This window comes from Macrotis lagotis, chromosome 1 (genome assembly GCF_037893015.1).
Source record: "Macrotis lagotis isolate mMagLag1 chromosome 1, bilby.v1.9.chrom.fasta, whole genome shotgun sequence".
In the NCBI taxonomy this organism is placed as follows: Eukaryota; Metazoa; Chordata; class Mammalia; order Peramelemorphia; family Peramelidae; genus Macrotis; species Macrotis lagotis.
The window spans coordinates 245,903,313-245,919,968 of record NC_133658.1 but is presented as its reverse complement, the minus strand read 5'-3'; the positions used below and the strand labels follow the sequence as shown (position 1 = coordinate 245,919,968).

General features: G+C 41.1%; 1 protein-coding gene across 1 annotated transcript in view; it reads right to left on the bottom strand.

Annotated features, from left to right (window-relative positions):
- The window catches only part of NPC1L1 (NPC1 like intracellular cholesterol transporter 1), a 40,659-nt gene extending 24,465 nt beyond the window's left edge, over window positions 1-16,194 (bottom strand). The window contains exons 1-10 of the mRNA XM_074210070.1: window positions 16,108-16,194; window positions 13,835-15,351; window positions 9,902-10,002; window positions 8,832-9,004; window positions 8,567-8,695; window positions 8,140-8,322; window positions 7,105-7,219; window positions 3,081-3,208; window positions 1,678-1,815; window positions 702-791 (exon numbers count right to left, since the gene is read on the bottom strand). Coding sequence (XP_074066171.1) covers window positions 702-791; window positions 1,678-1,815; window positions 3,081-3,208; window positions 7,105-7,219; window positions 8,140-8,322; window positions 8,567-8,695; window positions 8,832-9,004; window positions 9,902-10,002; window positions 13,835-15,351; window positions 16,108-16,164 — 2,631 coding nt within the window. The 5' untranslated portion in view covers window positions 16,165-16,194. The remainder of the gene's footprint in view (window positions 1-701; window positions 792-1,677; window positions 1,816-3,080; window positions 3,209-7,104; window positions 7,220-8,139; window positions 8,323-8,566; window positions 8,696-8,831; window positions 9,005-9,901; window positions 10,003-13,834; window positions 15,352-16,107) is intronic.
- Window positions 16,195-16,656: the final 462 nt, after the last annotated feature.

Below are 16,656 nucleotides of genomic sequence, written 5' to 3'. Positions count from 1 at the left end.
TATAATTGGTTTCCTTTGTAAGCCTGTATATTTTATTTTATATAATTTAAAGCATTCTTAAGAATCCATAAGCTTTATCAGACCACCAAAGGAAATTAAGATACAAAAGTTATGAACTCCTATACCAGAGACCTTCTCTAAAAACAGAAGCATTAAAGAAAAAATAGTCTAAAAGAGTGATCTCCAAACTTTTTTGATTGCATGTCTTGTCAGTTCAAAAAAAAAAGCATAGTACCCACAACATGTGTATTTATTTATATTTTGCATACTTATTTATAAATTATGCATAGGCAATGTTGTACTATTAATTATCTACATTATAAAACTAATATAAGATATGAATTTTAAAAGGATGAGTTAAAGTTGAAATGATATTTAAATATAGAATCAGTAGGGAACCAATTTTGACAACTATGTGGAAAATAGAATGGAGAGGGAAGAGGCTTGAGAAAGAAAAATAGGGAAGTTCTTGCAATAATCTAGGTGAGAAAGAGAATAGTTTGCATTGTTGACAAGTCCCAAAATTGTCTGTTGTGGAAAAGGTATGATTTGACCCATTTTCCCACCCTCCTAATTGCTTGTTTTCATGTTTTTTTGTGATGGAGCCAATGCTTCCACTTAGATAACAAATGGCTAGAAGACATTGAATGGAAATATAGAAAGGGGCAGAAGTATAGTCAATGCCAGGATAGCCATCTTACCTTAGGTAGTGCCAGCTCTTGGTCCAGTCCCACACTGATCTGACACATGTAATAGAGGCTCACACCAAACAGGGCGATGAATAGCCCAAGCTAAAGGGAAAAACATGATAAGAACGACAAGAACTTTTCTACTTGGTGACAACAGAAAAGCTGTTGCAAGTACCTTGGACACAGCATCTAGAATAGTGGAACACTGGAAGAATTTCCCTCAGGGAAATTAAAAACTTTGGGAAGTAGCTTAAAGTCACCTCCACAAAAGAAGGAGATAAAAAATCTATTTTCTGTGATACCCCTGGAGAACATGGTGACCCTTTCTGGGCAGAGAAATAACTAACATGGTAAAAAGGGTTTTGTGACAAGGTACCAACATGAGAGGAGAATATTGCTTCTCTAATGAAGCATACTTTCCAAAATCATTGCCTTGGTCCTTCACTGACCAATATCTTTGTGCAGAACAACACTCTCAGGGTGCCCTCACTATGACACCCCTATCCCAGGACCCAGTTTCCCTTCAAACTCCATTCCTTGAACTATTATTTTCCCATATTAAAAAAAAAATCCTGGTATATGTCCATTGAACTGCTAAGTACAGAAGCAAAACAGTTCTTGAAAATAGACACGGGGGGGGGGGGGGCAGCTAGGTGGCACAGTGGATAGAGCACCGGCCCTGTAGTCAGCAGTACCTGAGTTCAAATCCAGCCTCAGACTCTTGATAATTACCTATGTAGCTTTGGACAAGCCACTTAACCCCACTGCGTCACCAAAAAAAAAAAAAAAAAGACACTGGGGAAAGGAAGGACAAATATTTAGGCAGCTAATTATACTGAAGAATTGTCTAAGGATCTCTTTTATGTAGAGAGTTCCCAAAATCTGGTCTTAATCTCTACTTTCACCTGAGACCTAGCATCCTTTTGACCCTTGGGAACTGGCGCCTTCATCAAACCAGTTATTCACAATTCCTCCCCTTAGAGCTCACCACAGTGATCCGAGTGAATCTATGCAGCAAGAAGGGGGCATAAAATTTGCGGAAGAAGCGAATTAGAAGACTTTCACCCTCTTGAGAAGGAGGCAATTTCCTGGGGGGAGCACAGCAGCAGACATCCATTCGGGAGGCCTAGGAGGATTAGGGAAGGATCCTTATTAGCATAGGGGGAAAAACAAATCTCCTAGGAAACAAGTTTAGTTCAATCAACATATCAAAAATAGAACTCATTATCTTCCTCCCTTAAATCCACCCCTGTCCTTAACTTTCCCTTATCTTTTCTATACTTCTAAATCATCCAGGTATGAAACCCCAGAAATCATTCTTGATTCTTCCCTTTCCCTCACAGCATCCATTCCCATAGTCAATTGAAGAGTCTGGTAGATTCTACCTCCACAGTCCCTCTCCCATCTATCCTCATCTCTAATTACACAGCCTCCACTGCAATTCAGGATTTCATCCCTTCTCTGTGCTCTGTCTGCTGATTGGAGTCCCAATTTTCTATCTCTCTCCCCTTCTTCAATCTTCCTTTTATACAGCTGCCAAAATAATCTTCCTAAAAAACAAATCTGACTATGCCACCTGCTTTCTCAAGAAACTTCACTGGTTTCTAATTGCTTCTAAGACAAAATACCAACTTCTAAACTTATTTAAAGTCTTTTACAATCAGACCTAGATTATCTTTCCAGGCTTGATGCACATTATTCTTTTGTTTTGGTTTTGGTTTTTTGGATTTGTTTTTTTTTTTTAAGCTTTTGCAAGGCAATGGGGTTAAGTGGCTTGCCCAAGGCCACACAGCTAGGTAATTATTAAGTGTCTGAGGTCAAATTTGAACTCAGGTACTCCTGACTCCAGGGCCAGTGCTCTATCCACTGTGCCACCTAGCTGCCCCCACATTATTCTTTTGGTCCAAAACACATTCCAGCCTAGCTAGCCAGCTTGCCAGTCCCTAAAATCAACATTCCATCTTCTACCACTATGCTTGAAATGCACTACCTTCTCCTTCAAAGCTCAGTTGATTTATCACCCCCAAAGAGAAGCCTTTTAAGATACCTTTAGTTATTAGTGTTCACTGCTTTATCAAATTATCACAGATCTACTTATCTTTTTAGAATGGGAGCTAATGGGAGCAAGAATCATAGCTTTAAAGAGGAAAGAGAATTTATAAGTCACTTAATTCATTTAATAGATAAAGAAGTTGAAACTCAGAGAAGCCAGGTTCTTGCCTAGGCTTGCACAGACAGCAAGTGCCAAGAGGTGGACTTTCTTACTCTCTCTCCATCATACCCTGTCCTTGCCCCCCAAAAGTCTTTTTCCCTTTATTGCTATGGGAGATAAGGCCACCCCTTAAATTCATCAAGAGATCAACCCCACTCCCAACCCCAACAGCTCCCTACCTCTTGCCTCTTGCAGTCCAGGGAGAGCAAGGCAACAAAGGCGGACATCTGCAGCAGGAAATCAAGAATAATCGCCAAGCCGGCCGTCAGAGCAAAAGTACGCACAGCTGGCATCAGGGTGAGTGCACCTGGTGGGGAAACAGGTGTAAAGTGAGAAGACAGTGCCATTGAAAAAAGATAGAGAGCAATGCTGGGAAAGGGACCAGAACAAAACCAAGAGGCTAAACCAGAGGCTAGAAAATGAATAAGGCAATGAGCAACTGTACTCAAAGCTAAGAGAAAGAATTGATTGCCATTTGGAACTAAGCTTTGCAGAGATTTTCCAGGCTATCTCAGTTGTTCTAGTATGGATCAGGTGATCTCAGGGGCTTCACAAGAGCTAGAGAAGAATAATAGAAATAACTCCCATTCACATTCCTCTCTAAGTACTTTTTCCGATCCACCATTTTGAGGTATTTACACAAACATTATTATCAACATAGTGTGATGGAAAGAATATTGAATTTGGAAGTGTACAATTAAGTCCAAATTCTGACTCTCTTACATGCTAATCTGTTTGACTTCAAGTGAGTCACTTCTCCTTGAGCCTCAGTTTTCTCATTTGTAAGATGAGAAGATTGAATTAAATAGTCCTGAACTGTTGGGGGAGTTGTGAAATTATTCAACAATTAGGAATTCAAAATTATGCCATCACAACCATATACAATACTTTGTTCAGCCATTCCCCATCTGATGGGCATCCCCTCAATTTCCAATTCCTTGCCACCAGAAAAAGCTGCTATTCCTGAACAGATGAAAAAATGAAAAGGAAATTGACCACTGTGTATAAGAAGTGTTGTATATGGTTGTGATGGAATGCTATGTGCTGTAAGAAATGATGAACAGGATGCTCTTAGTAAAACCTGGAAAGACTTGCAAGAGTCGCTGCAATGAGAAATGTACTGTATACAAAGTAATAGCAATATTATAGAATGATCAACTGTGAATGGGCTTAACTTTTCTCATCCGAGCTATGTGTGGCCCAACACAACTCTGAGACTTGTGTTAAATATTATCCATTTCCAGAGAGAAGTTTGAAATAGATGACCTGATCTTTAAGTAATTTCCAACTTAAAAGTATGTCTCTATGATGCTTATATTACAGAAAAGGAAATCAAGACACATAGCTAGCAATTGTTAAAAGTGGGATATGTATCTATGTCTCTGAAACATTTCAAAATTTATGGGATGCAGCCCAAGTAAAACTTGGGGGGAAAAAAAGAGAAAAAGAGGAAATCAATGAATTGCGTATAACTAAAAACTAGATAAAGAACAAATTTTAAATCCCCAATTAAACACCAAAATAGAAATCCAGAACGTCAAAGAAGGGATTAACAAAATTGAAAATTAAAAAAAGAACTACTAAATAAAGTTAAGAGCTAGTTTTATGAAAACACAACAAAATAGATAAACCAGGGGCAGCTAGGTGGTACAGTGGATTGAGCACCAGCCCTGGAGTCAGGAGTACCTGAGTTCAAATCCAGCCTCAGACACTTAATAATTACCTAGCTGTGTGGCCTTGGGCAAGCCACTTAATCCCATTGCCTTGCAAAACAAATAGATAAATCATTGGTTAATTTGATTTTTTAAAAAAGAGACAAGAAAACCAAATTACTAGTATCAAAAATTAAAAGAGTAAATGCACCACTAATGAAGATGAAATTAAAGCAATTATTAGGAGTAATTGTGCCCAATTACATGCTAGAAAAGCTGACGAATCTAAGTGAAATGGGTGAAGATTTACAAAAATTTAAATAACCCACATTAACAGAAGAGGAAATAAAACACTTTAATATCCAACCCTCTCTTAGAAAAAGGGAAATTGAAAGAGCCAATAATTATCTCCCAAAGAAAAAAAATCCCTAGGGCCTGATGGATTCACAAGTGGATCCTACCAAATATTTACCAATATTATATTAACTATTTGGGAAAAAATTAGATAAAGAATGAGTCTTGCCAAATTCCTTTTATATGTCATGGAAAACAAAAAAGAAAAAAAGAAAAAACCTATAGACCAATCTCCTTAAATAAATGTTGTTGCAACAAAAATAAATAAAATACTACCAAGAAGATTACAACAATGTATCACAAAGATCATACAAATGACTAGGTAGGATTTATACCAGGAATGCAGGGATAATTCATTATTAGGAAAACTATCAACATAATTGACAATATCAGTATCAAAAAACAACAAAAATAACATGATTATCTATAAATGCAGAAAAAGTATTTGTCAAATACCCATTTCCCATTGTTTTGGGGATTTTTTAGGTTTTTGCAAGGCAATGGGGTTAAGTGGCTTGCCCAAGGCCACACAGCTAGGTAATTATGAAGTGACTGAGGCCAGATTTGCACTTAGGTACTCCTGATTCCAAGGTAGGTGCTCTATCCACTGCCCCACCTAGCTGCCCCCCCCCATTTCCCATTAAAAAATATTAGAAAGCATAGAGATACATGGATCCTTCTTAAAATAATAAATAAAAGCTATCTAAAACCAGGAACAAGCATTATAACCTTGAAGCCTTCCCAGTAAGATCAGGGATGAAGCAAGTATGTATATTATCACCCAAACTACACCCAAAGAGCTATGAAACTGTACACACCCCTTTGATGCAGCAATACTACTAGCAGATCTATATCACAAAGAGATAGAAGAAAAAGGGAAAGATTCCATATGTACAAAAATATTTATAGTGCTTCTTTTTGTGGTGACTAAGAATTGGAAATGAGATGCCCATCAATTGGGGAATGGCTGAAAAAATTGTGGTATGTGATTGTGATGGAATACTATTGTACTATAAGAAATGTTGAGAAGGATGTTTTCAGAAAAATCTGGAAAGACTTACATGAACAGATGCAAAGTGAAATGAGCTGAATCAGGAAAACAGCAATATTGTAAAGATGATCAGTTATGAATAATTAGCTATTGTCAGCAAAACAATAATCTAAGTCAATTCCAAAGGTTTCATAATTAAAAATATCTTTGAGTTTTGCAAAGCAATGGGGTTAAGTGACTTGCCCAAGCTAGGTAATTATTTGGGTTTTGTTTTTGTTTTTTGTTTTTGCAAGGCAATGGGGTTAAAGTGACTTGCCCAAGGTCCCACAGCTAGGTAATTATTAAGTGTCTGAGGTCAAATTTGAACTCAGGTCTTCCTGACTCCAGGGCAGGTGTTCTATTCTCTGTGCCATTCAAATGCCCCAAAATATTTATTTTTTAAAAAAAGAAGTGATAAGGGGATAGTTTCAGAGAAACCTGGGAAGACCCATATGAATTATTTCAAAGTTAAGTGAGAAGAATCAGAACATTGTATACAATAATAGCAATACTGGAAGAATGATCAACTATGAAAGACTTAAGTACTCTAAGTCAATTTCAAAGGACTCATGATGAAAAAAGCTATCCATATCCAAAGAGGGAACAGATGAACTCAGAATGTAGATTGAAGTATCTTTCAACTTTCTCTATTTTTATTGCTTTATTTTGTTTATTGGTTGGGGTTTTTTTGGTAACATAGCTAATATAGAAATATTTTATATGACCTCACATGTATAATCAATATCAAATTATCTGCCTTTTCAAGGATGAGGGAGTGGTGGAATGAAAGAAAAAAATTTGGAACTCAAAATTTTAAAAAATTATTAAAAATTTTATTTCATGTAATTGGTAAATATTTAACACAATAAATGAGAAGAAATAAAAAAAATGGACTCCAAAATCAGGACTTTTTTCAGTATATCTCACTATCTTTACCAAGAAAAGGAAATTATTCTATTAGTCATTTCATTTTTCTTCTATCTGCAGATACTGTTCTGACTTACAATTCCTGAATTCCCTAAACACAATTTCATATCTGTTGGCAGGAGTACCAAAGCCACAGAAAGAGCACAGAATATAAGAGATAACAATGGGTAAGTGGGAAGGAAAGTGAAATGGGGAATTGATTTGTCCAAAGCTTTAAGTTAGTGAATGGAAGAGCCTCACCTAAGAAGAAACAGATGGCTTCAGAGAGACTGCAAAGGAGCATACTGGGAGCTACACTGCCCAGGACTCTTCCAATATGCACCTCCCGTTGTTCCCCCGGGAGACATGGCAACCTCTGAAAGGAAAAAAAACAAGATAGAAGAATTTTTTTTTTTAAATATATAGATCTGGTCATGTCATTCTTCTGTTCTAAAATCATCAGTGGCTCCCTCTTAAAGATCAAGGAAATTTGCCTTCCATTCCAGGTCTTTTATCATGCAATCTTATCTCAGATTACTTTCCTCAATGCACTCTCTGCTCCAGCTAAAGTGGATTATTGTCTATGAATTAGGAAACATACAGTTTTCCTTACTCTATACTTGACATACTCTCCTGCTTCCTCTTTGCCTATTGAATTTTCTCCATCCTTCTAAGTCTAATTCAAATGCCACTTATGTCATGACATCACCTCTGACCTTTTCTCTTCTCTGGGTGATGATTTACCCTTCAGACTTCATACAGTCTCTTTCAGCCTCCATATATCACTTTGTTTTACATTCCTCAGTGCACTCATAGATGTAGTTTTTTTGTTTTTATGTCTTAAACCTGTCTTATACCATAATTCTCATGAGAGTCAAAGCTATCCCCAAAGCAATCTCCCCACTACTAAGCTCTACTGAGCTACCAGATATAGTATGATTTTCTCAAAGACTACTTAATAAATGCTTGATGAATGAATGGTCTCCCTAAGGTCATCAGCCTCCCACCAACTCAGCCTCCCCTCTACCTGTTTCTCCTCCCTGAACATGAATACATAATAGGCTAGTAGGTTCTTCTGCCTATACCATCAGTAGCTTCAAACCCTTGGTGGTCCACCACCTTCGGAGCTCCCAAAGCATAGGCCAACCCAAATCTTCCTTTAACAGTTTCAAATCTCCCTGAAGCCTTGGCTACCTCCAAACAGGATCAGCAAGGATAGAAAGGATACCCTCCAAAACACCAATCTCAGCTTTTCCAACCCCTGGCCTACACAAACCCTCCCTAATCCTTTCATACCTGATACTCAAGAACAAAGATGAATATGTTGTCAGCTCCCACAGCAAGCACAAGGAAGGGAACGACTTGGATGATCACCATAGAAGACGGGATTCCCAAGTAGGAGAAGAAACCCATTGAAGAGAGAACAGCTCCCAGCACCACCAGGACCCCACCTAGGCCTAGGGTTATCTTGGAGTCCACCTAGAACAGAACCTGGTGCCTTAAACTCCACACAAAATGGAGGAACATGGGGAAGAGAACAAACAAGACCCAAGGAAAAAACTCCCTTCTGCCTGCCTCCCTCTCAGTGCTTTCTTCACTACATTTCTGAAGCTTAAGTTAATACAAAGTGAGCCTTCATGACCACTCCTTTCAGAAGAGAAAAAGGAGATCCACCAGTCACCAGACCACCCCTGAGCCCCCCCCATCCCTACCAGTTCCTCACCAGTATACGGGACCCATTGGAGTATCGACCCAAGGCCAGAGAAATATATAGGAAGACAATGGCATAGCTGATGGCAAAGATGGGCAGGTCCTCGGCTGTGGTGCGATTTATCTCATCTTCCAGAGAACGCTGTGAGTAGACAAGTTAGATAGAATTGAGTAAGGAACGTTAAAGAATTGGGCATGATGGTTAAGAAGGGTCTCTCTGGTTAGGAGGACAGGTACACTCAGGAATGGGGAAAAGCCACCTGGTTTGTGTCCTATACCTCTGCCATGAAAGTGACTTCAAAGATGCCTGCTGTACGATCCTGGAAGTCTCTCATAACCTTGAGAAATTGGCTCTCCCAGAGCTTAGTTTGCTCCAGGCGGGGATCCCCAGCAGGATAATTGTTCAGGGGAAAAGTCAGGATAAGAGCCTCTGCACCAGAGAAATCATCCCCTAAGAAAGAGAGGAACTGTAACCATGGGAGCCCTTGGCCCCTTTCAGCCTCCCCTTCCACAAGTTTTCTTCTTCTACTGGGGTGCTTCTTCTGTCAGAAGCTCTGACTCATTATTTCCTATCTCTCACTCCCCTAACCCCCAGTTTATGAAACCTATCTCCTCAGAGTCATTCCATCTCCTCCCGTGGCTCTAGACCCCATACCTTACCCCACTGCAGCTAGTCTTGCTAGCATTCACTGGGCCCAGGCACAAAGAGAGGGCCATCTGGGTGTGTGGGAGAAGGCTGAAGAGAGAAATGATGTTCAGATGATTTCTGGCCATAGCTTCTCCTCCCCCATCTCAAGATGATGAATGGCAAGGTCACAAGACTACAGAATTGTACAGTCAGAAGGACCTCGGTGACCATCTCATCCAATCCAAACCCAAAAAGGAATCCCAACTCTAATATATCCCACAAGTAATGACTTGTCCAGCCTCTGCCAGAAGACCTCAAGTGAAAGGGAATCCATTATCTCCCAAAACAGTCCATTCCCCTTTGGGAAACCTCTGTCTAGTTGATAAGAAATTACTCAGATTTCAAGCCTCAATTGGCCTCTTTCTAGCTTTTACCCTTTGTTCTTGGTTCTGCCCTCTGGGGCCAAACAAAGCAATCCTAATCCGACTTTCACAAGACAGTCCTTCACAACCTTGAAGACTACCCCCCCCATAACTTTACCATTCAATATCAATGGGAAAACTAAGAACATTTCTTGACTTTTACTAAGAAATTTCACACACTCCTTACTTCAAGTTTCCTCTCAATAATCACCCTAAAATGCCTGCCTATTTTAATTGTGTCCCATGTGTCTCACTCATTTCCTCTTCTCTGGTCAATGAAATGGCCTGTTTTTCTTACCTGTATACCCTCCTACAGCAAGGAAGGGAAAGACAGGAGCCCCATAATCAGCCATACAGCTCAGAGCCAAGTTTGTACCATCCTTGAACGTGAGGGGGGAACTAAAAGGAAAGAAATGGAAAGAGACTTTAGGGACTGGCAAACAATATCAGACACTGCCACCTAACATCTCAACCCCTTCCTTTCACTCTACTGCATGTACACAGGTTCTCATCTACTATCACATCTTTCAACCCAACCCACTCTGACTCCCACCTCTCCAGATTATCACTCATCTATCCACACCATCTCATAGAATCTGAGGATTTTAGAATAGCAAAGGATCTCCAATTTATTGAGTCTCCCCCTTTCATTTTTGCATAGACTGTTCCCCCATATTTAGAATGGACTCCCTCCTCCCTTCTCTCTGAAAATTCCTAGTTTGCTTCAAAGCTCAGGTTGAACTCTATCTTCTATATGAGGATTTTCTTGATCTTCTCCAGCCCTTAGGACCTTTCCCTGTCCTCCTCCCCCATTACCTTATCTTTATTTTTTATTTGGCATATATTGTATGTACATTTCATAATATATACGTTGTTTTCCCCCAATTAAAGGGAAGCTCTTATAGTGCAGAGACTTTAGTTTTCTCCTTGTGTCTACTTAAATGCTTGTTAGATGCATTGATTTCGTAAATAAACTTGCTTTCATTAGGTTGTCCAAGATCACATAGCTCATAATAACAGAGCCAAGGCATCTTTTCAATCCCAGAGCATCTCCTTCTACCTCATTTCTCCTCTTCCACTAATATAAATTGAACTTCAGCAGGAAGGAGACACTCCTTGGAGGTCTTGGGTAAGGGCATCTAAAGAAGGATCGTGTTCTCAAAGAGGACTTTCTCCCTCCTGTCCTCTTTCAGCTCTTAATCCTAATAACTTTTTCTACTCTCATTTTTAAGCTCCAAAGTTTGTGTGGAGATGGAAAAAAAGAGAGAAAGGAATAAGCATTTATATAGGAGCTACTTTGTGCAAAATATACTTCACAAATATTTCATTTTGTAGCACCTCATTTGATCCTTGTAACAACTTTTTTTGTTCCCCATTTTACAGCTGAGGAAACTGAGGTGAAGCATCTTGCCCAAGGTTGCACAGCTACTGTCTGAGGTAGAATATGAAGTCTTTCTGACTCCACACCCAGCACTTTACTGAACCACTTGCCATGGAAGTTGGGAGATATGATCTTTAAACATTTAGGAATAGTAGTCAACAAGATCTAAAAAGTCAGAGTCCAAATTGACCAGGATCCCAAGAGCAAAATGATTCTTTGTCTGTGCCTCCTTAAAGAAAAGGAACTATCTTCTAAAGCACAGGTGTCTAATCTTTTAGCTTTTCTGGGTCACATTGCTCAACAAAAACTTGTCAAGGATTGTATATAGGATTTAATGTTTATTTATGACTATAGTGTAATAACCCATATTATCAATGGAAAATGGATGCCAAAGGGTACCAAGCCACATGAATGGACTTTGAGGGCTGCATGTGGCCCACAGGCCATGGGTTGGACACACTTTTTTTTTTTAAGGTTTTTGCAAGGCAAACAAGGTTAAGTGGCTTGCCCAAGACCACACAGCTAGATAATTATTAAGTGTCTGAGGTCAAATTTGAACTCAGGGCCCTCCTGACTCCAGGGCTGGTGCTCCATCCACTGCGCCACCTAGCTGCCCCCACTACACACACACACCTCTTCTAAAGGGTTTCCATGGTCCCTGGTATTCCCCCCAAGGTAATTTAGTCTAAAGGAGTTAATGTAGTAAAAAGTGATGTAGAGGAAACAAGTGTATTAATAAGGGAGGTTAAAAAAAACTTGCTATGAAATCAGGTCCATAATGGGCTCAGGGACAGAGTTGCCAAACCTAAAGATTTGAACTGTAATTTCCTTAATTTCCCTTCATTATCTTTCAGTGATCTGAAGGCATAGACATCAGGGTAGCTAGCACACAGTCAAGTCTAAAGGGTGGGTGTGATCTAAAAGGGCTAATAAGGTGAAAAGAACAAAACTCTATAGGCTTTAGCTCCATCTTTATTGGGCCACCCCAATTAGACAGACCCCCAAGAGATCTAGGATGTATTTTTCCAGATCTCAGATTCTATCTGCTTGACTCAGCCTCTGTGAAGATGACCAATGAGAGTAGGGAGGTACTGAAAAGTCTTGACAGTGTCAAGGATAGGTAGCCTAAATAGACTAGGAGACAACCTAACCCAGACAGCACAGGGTTTACTCCTCATTTGCACTATTTCCTAGCCTTCTCTTTTTTTTCCTTTAGGCAAAGAAGCAGTGTGAGCCTCAATCAGGGAAGGGTAAATAGGGAGGCCCTGGCCACCAGAGAACAAAGAAAGACCTTATCTTTGGTGTCTGGAGGCCCCCAAGGTCAGAGCCTTCAGTGTGTTGGCAGATCAGTCAGAGTTTATGAACTTTGACAGAGTGTGAAAGAACATTAGAAATTTTTTTTTAAAAATAGACTTGCTTTTCAATTACATTTATCCCTTTTCTGAACAGTAAAGAAAGGATGAAGGAAGACTCCATTGAAAAAGTAGAGTAAGCAGAGGGTTAAGAATGTAGCCTGGGGTGAAAAGCACTGAAGAAGACATTTAGAAAAGCTTCTTAGCAATAGGAGCTTAACAAATACTTGTGGATGGACAGACTGAAAATGAATTGAGAGCTGACTTCAGAATCAGAACTAGGTTCTGCTTTGACCTTTTAACTCTTACTGCTTGTTGGACCCTGTGTTAGTCACTTCTCTACTTCTCAGTAATCCTAGAAAAATCTCCAAGATTATAAATATTGATATGCATTAGTATAAAAGGGTTTTCCTCATCAAGAATCCACACAGCATTGATATTACAGATCTGGACACATCCAAACAAAAAAGATCCTACCATTAGCTTCTTTGACTTTTGCGTGAACTTGGACAAGAATCTGCTTCCTCTCTGTGGACTTCAATTTATTCAATTGGGATATGGACTAAATGATCTTTAAGGTCCCCTTCCAGTTCAGACATTCTGTGAGGTGGCTGTTTTCAAAGAACCAGCCCTTGGAGGTGACTTGATGATATGATCCTGGTAGCTGCTCTCTTCTCCTCTCCACTGCTGCTTAGGATCAGAGACCAGGCCCAGAGGATTTAACCCTCTAGTGAAGCTCTGGCACTGTCACCCTAGGGCCCTCATGGTCCCAATTGGTAGGTACCTCCCACAGCTCACTGTGTAGCTAATCCCCAACTTGGTTCACCTTATATCCTATTCTGATGCTGCTTCAAAAACTTTCCTGCTTTCCCTGCCAGCTCTGGAATCAAAGTAAAAACATGGTCCTAGAAAGGGTATGTCAACCAATCCATTCTCCTATTGTTCCACCTAGGGCTTTATGAACTGAAGCCTCCCTCCCTCACCATCATTTCCTATATATGTCACCTCCCCATGTTGTAATGGAAACCTTTCAAGGGTAGAAACTATCTCATTTTGTGTTTGTATAGTGTCACATTGGCATTTAATAAATGCCTTTTCTATTCATTGATAAAGTGCTAGACTTGAAAACAGGAAGCTCTGGGTTTAAATCCTGTCCCTGACATTATCTGGCATGACCATGGACAAGTCACTTAATATCTCTGATCCCTCTCAATTTCTTCATTTGTAAAAAAGGAAGAGTAACTTGTAGGACCTACCTTTCAGGGTTATTGTGAGCCTTAAATGAGAGAATGTCTGCCAAGTGCTTTACAATATCTAAAACCTAATAGAATAATCAACTGTTGTTGTTCTTTGCCCCATGCACTAGTTGCTCTGAGAAAGGCACCTCACCTTGTACTGATGGGGGTGGTAGTGGGCAAATCAGTAGGACTTTCTGAGTCCTGGTTCTCCTTGTTGTCCCGCCCTCATTCCCTCTACCCCCAACCCCAGAGGATCTCACTTGACACAGTAGAGAAAGTGGTCTCTCCAGTTCACCTCAGCTGTCTTCCCCATCAGGGTCTGGTTGGCCTTTAATAGGAAGTTGGTTCTATTGCTTTGGAAGTACTGAAGCAAGCTGTTGATGCTGCAGTCCTCCAGGCTGGGATTTTTGGGGTTGAGAGGTGCATAACAGATATCTCTTAGGGAGATATTGCGTTGTTCTTCCTCTGACCAGACCTCCAGGTGCCTCAGTTCTTCTTGCAGCTCCAAGAGCTGAAGGAGCAACTCCTCCCTCAAAATGCCACTGAAGTTCTTGGGTCCCAGAAGCAGGGAATCATAGGAATAGCTAGGCTGACCAGGAGCTGTCAAGATCACCTGGTTTGTGCGGAAAAAAGGCCCAAAATATCGGTCATGGAATTCCTTCTCTTGCCTGGCCTGGCTGTTGGGATTCGACCACAGTTCTACTGGATCTGTGGTCAACTCCAGGAAGACCAGTCCACTTGCCAGTATCACTACCAGTATTGTGGAGAAACACAAAACCATCTTTGGCCAGGTGGCCACCCATGTGCCCCAGCTCTGGAAGAGATCACCAAGGGCAATGTGGGCAAAGTGACTCAGTCTGTTAGAGCAACCTGTATCCTTCTTGGACTTCCTTTCCTTTCTTTTGAGGCAATGGCAAACCATGAGGAAAGTGAAGAGTAAAACAAAAGCAGAACAGAGGATGATCACCAGGGCCAGCCCACCATGCATCCTCCCCAAGCGGAAGGTTGAATCCTGCATGGGAGGGTGGGCAATGGCAGGACAAGTCAAGGCACAGTCTTGGCAAGAACATGCCTTGGAATCATTACCCCGAGTCTCATTGCAGCCCCAAATTTCTGCATCCAAGGGCTCTATCCCATTCCCTGGGACTTGACCAGGCTCCAAAAGATGAAAGGTAATATCCAGGGGAGCAAGCCCATTCCCTGTGTCTCCCTGGAAATTGAGCCAACGCTGGGCATTACAGAGGGCAGAGCCATATACTCCACACATAGTACCTATTGCCAAGGTACCAGTTGCAGGGACTTGCACCTTGCTGCAAGAATTGTAGGCCCGCTCTGCAAAACTGTGTTTATAGAAAGCCTCATAGGCCACCACCTTGGAGAGGTTAGTCCCAGCAATGTCAAAGGTACGAGTCACATTGATGAAAACACTCTGGTTGGGGCTGCAGGTGTTCTGGCAGTGCAAGCTGGCAAAATTCTCAGAACAAGCTGGGCAGCGGGCAAGAAGGGCCTTGGTCACTGCCAGGCTACTCTGCAGAGCCAACAACTGTTTGGAGGAGCAGCAAGCAAATGTAGAGTCAGGGCCTTGGTATAGCCGGGGACAGATCTGATTCAAGAGCTGCAAATGGTCCCCACTGAGTTTGCGAGCTGGAGAATTGTCTAAGCAAGCCACGTTGGATAATGGGATGAGGCCACCGGACAACTCAGGGTTTTTCCCACAGTCTTCATAGAAGGCACACATGCCGGGTTGGTGGATAGGGGTGTAACCCTGTGCATGGACCTGAGAAAGAAACCTATTAGAAGTATCTTCTACACCCACTCCCCCAGAATCTGAGCAAACATTCTAATCTTGCTCCCATGCCTAAAACTCTGGATGCCTTTACTTTTTCCCCTTCAGAGCCCTAACCCTCCACCTCAGCAAAGGCTGTCTAGGCATTAAAGCTTAGACCAGAGGGGAATAAATGACATAATGACAGGATCAGTGTCAGTGTTAAAAGCCTGGTGGTGAATCCAACGACATATATATTTCCCTCTTGTCTCCTCCTCCCTCTCCCAAATTTCTGGACTTTTTTTCCCAGTCTTCTTGGTTCTCTCTGAGTGTGGAAAGAGTATGTTGAAAATCTTAGATCCAATAGCTTTTCCACCCAAGGTCTCAAGAGAATTTCCATTTCAGATGGGCATTGTCTGACTAACAGGCTCTGATATTCTTCTAGCCTTCTGGTCTCTTGAATTTGGCTAGACAAAGGAGAAGTCAAACACAGAGAAAAGAGTCGTGAGTCAAGTCAAAGAACCTAGGTCCAAATTCTAACTCTTTGATTCACTCACTGTATCACTTACATTACCATTCTCAATCTCAGTTTCCTTATTTATAAAATGAGGTTGGACTTTTACTGACCTCCTCAACCACTTCCAGCTCTAAATCTATGGTTTAAAGACCCAAATCAAAAACCAGACAGTCCCACTACCAAATCCTCTTTTGGTTACACATTTTAGCCCTTGACGAACATCGAGGAAGACATAGAAACCAGGAACTCACCAAATGCGGGAAGACCACGAAGAGCAACATTCCCCTCAGCAGCCCACATTCTATCATCTCTGTGCCAGTAAGGGACCAAATTAAGAGAGCAGAAGGATAGCTCAGGGAAGCTGAAATGCCAGGCCTTGATTAGGGGAGGAATAAATTAGTGGTGTAGTAATTTCTAATGGTGTTATATCTGGCCTGATTCTTTCAGGAACCAATGAAACACGGGTGAGTTAATAATCCACTATAAACTACTCCCTTCAATTGATCTGACACCTGTTGGCAGGGCATCACACTGGGTTTCCCCTCCTCAACAGAGGAGTGGTTTTCCTAGAGCATCAAAGCTGTGAGTACAGAAACAGTTTTCACCGGGGTCTAGGCAGATACAGAGGGAGTGGGGGAATCACTTCGGGGCCCCAAATCCAGGTATCAAGAGGCTTCCCTTCCTGATTCAGAAGGAACCTTTGCACAGAAGGGAGAACTTGGTAAATGGTACTCCTGAGATATATTTCTAGCTTTTCAAGCTTCCTGTCCTCTATCCTTTCCCTGCTTTCATGCCATTCC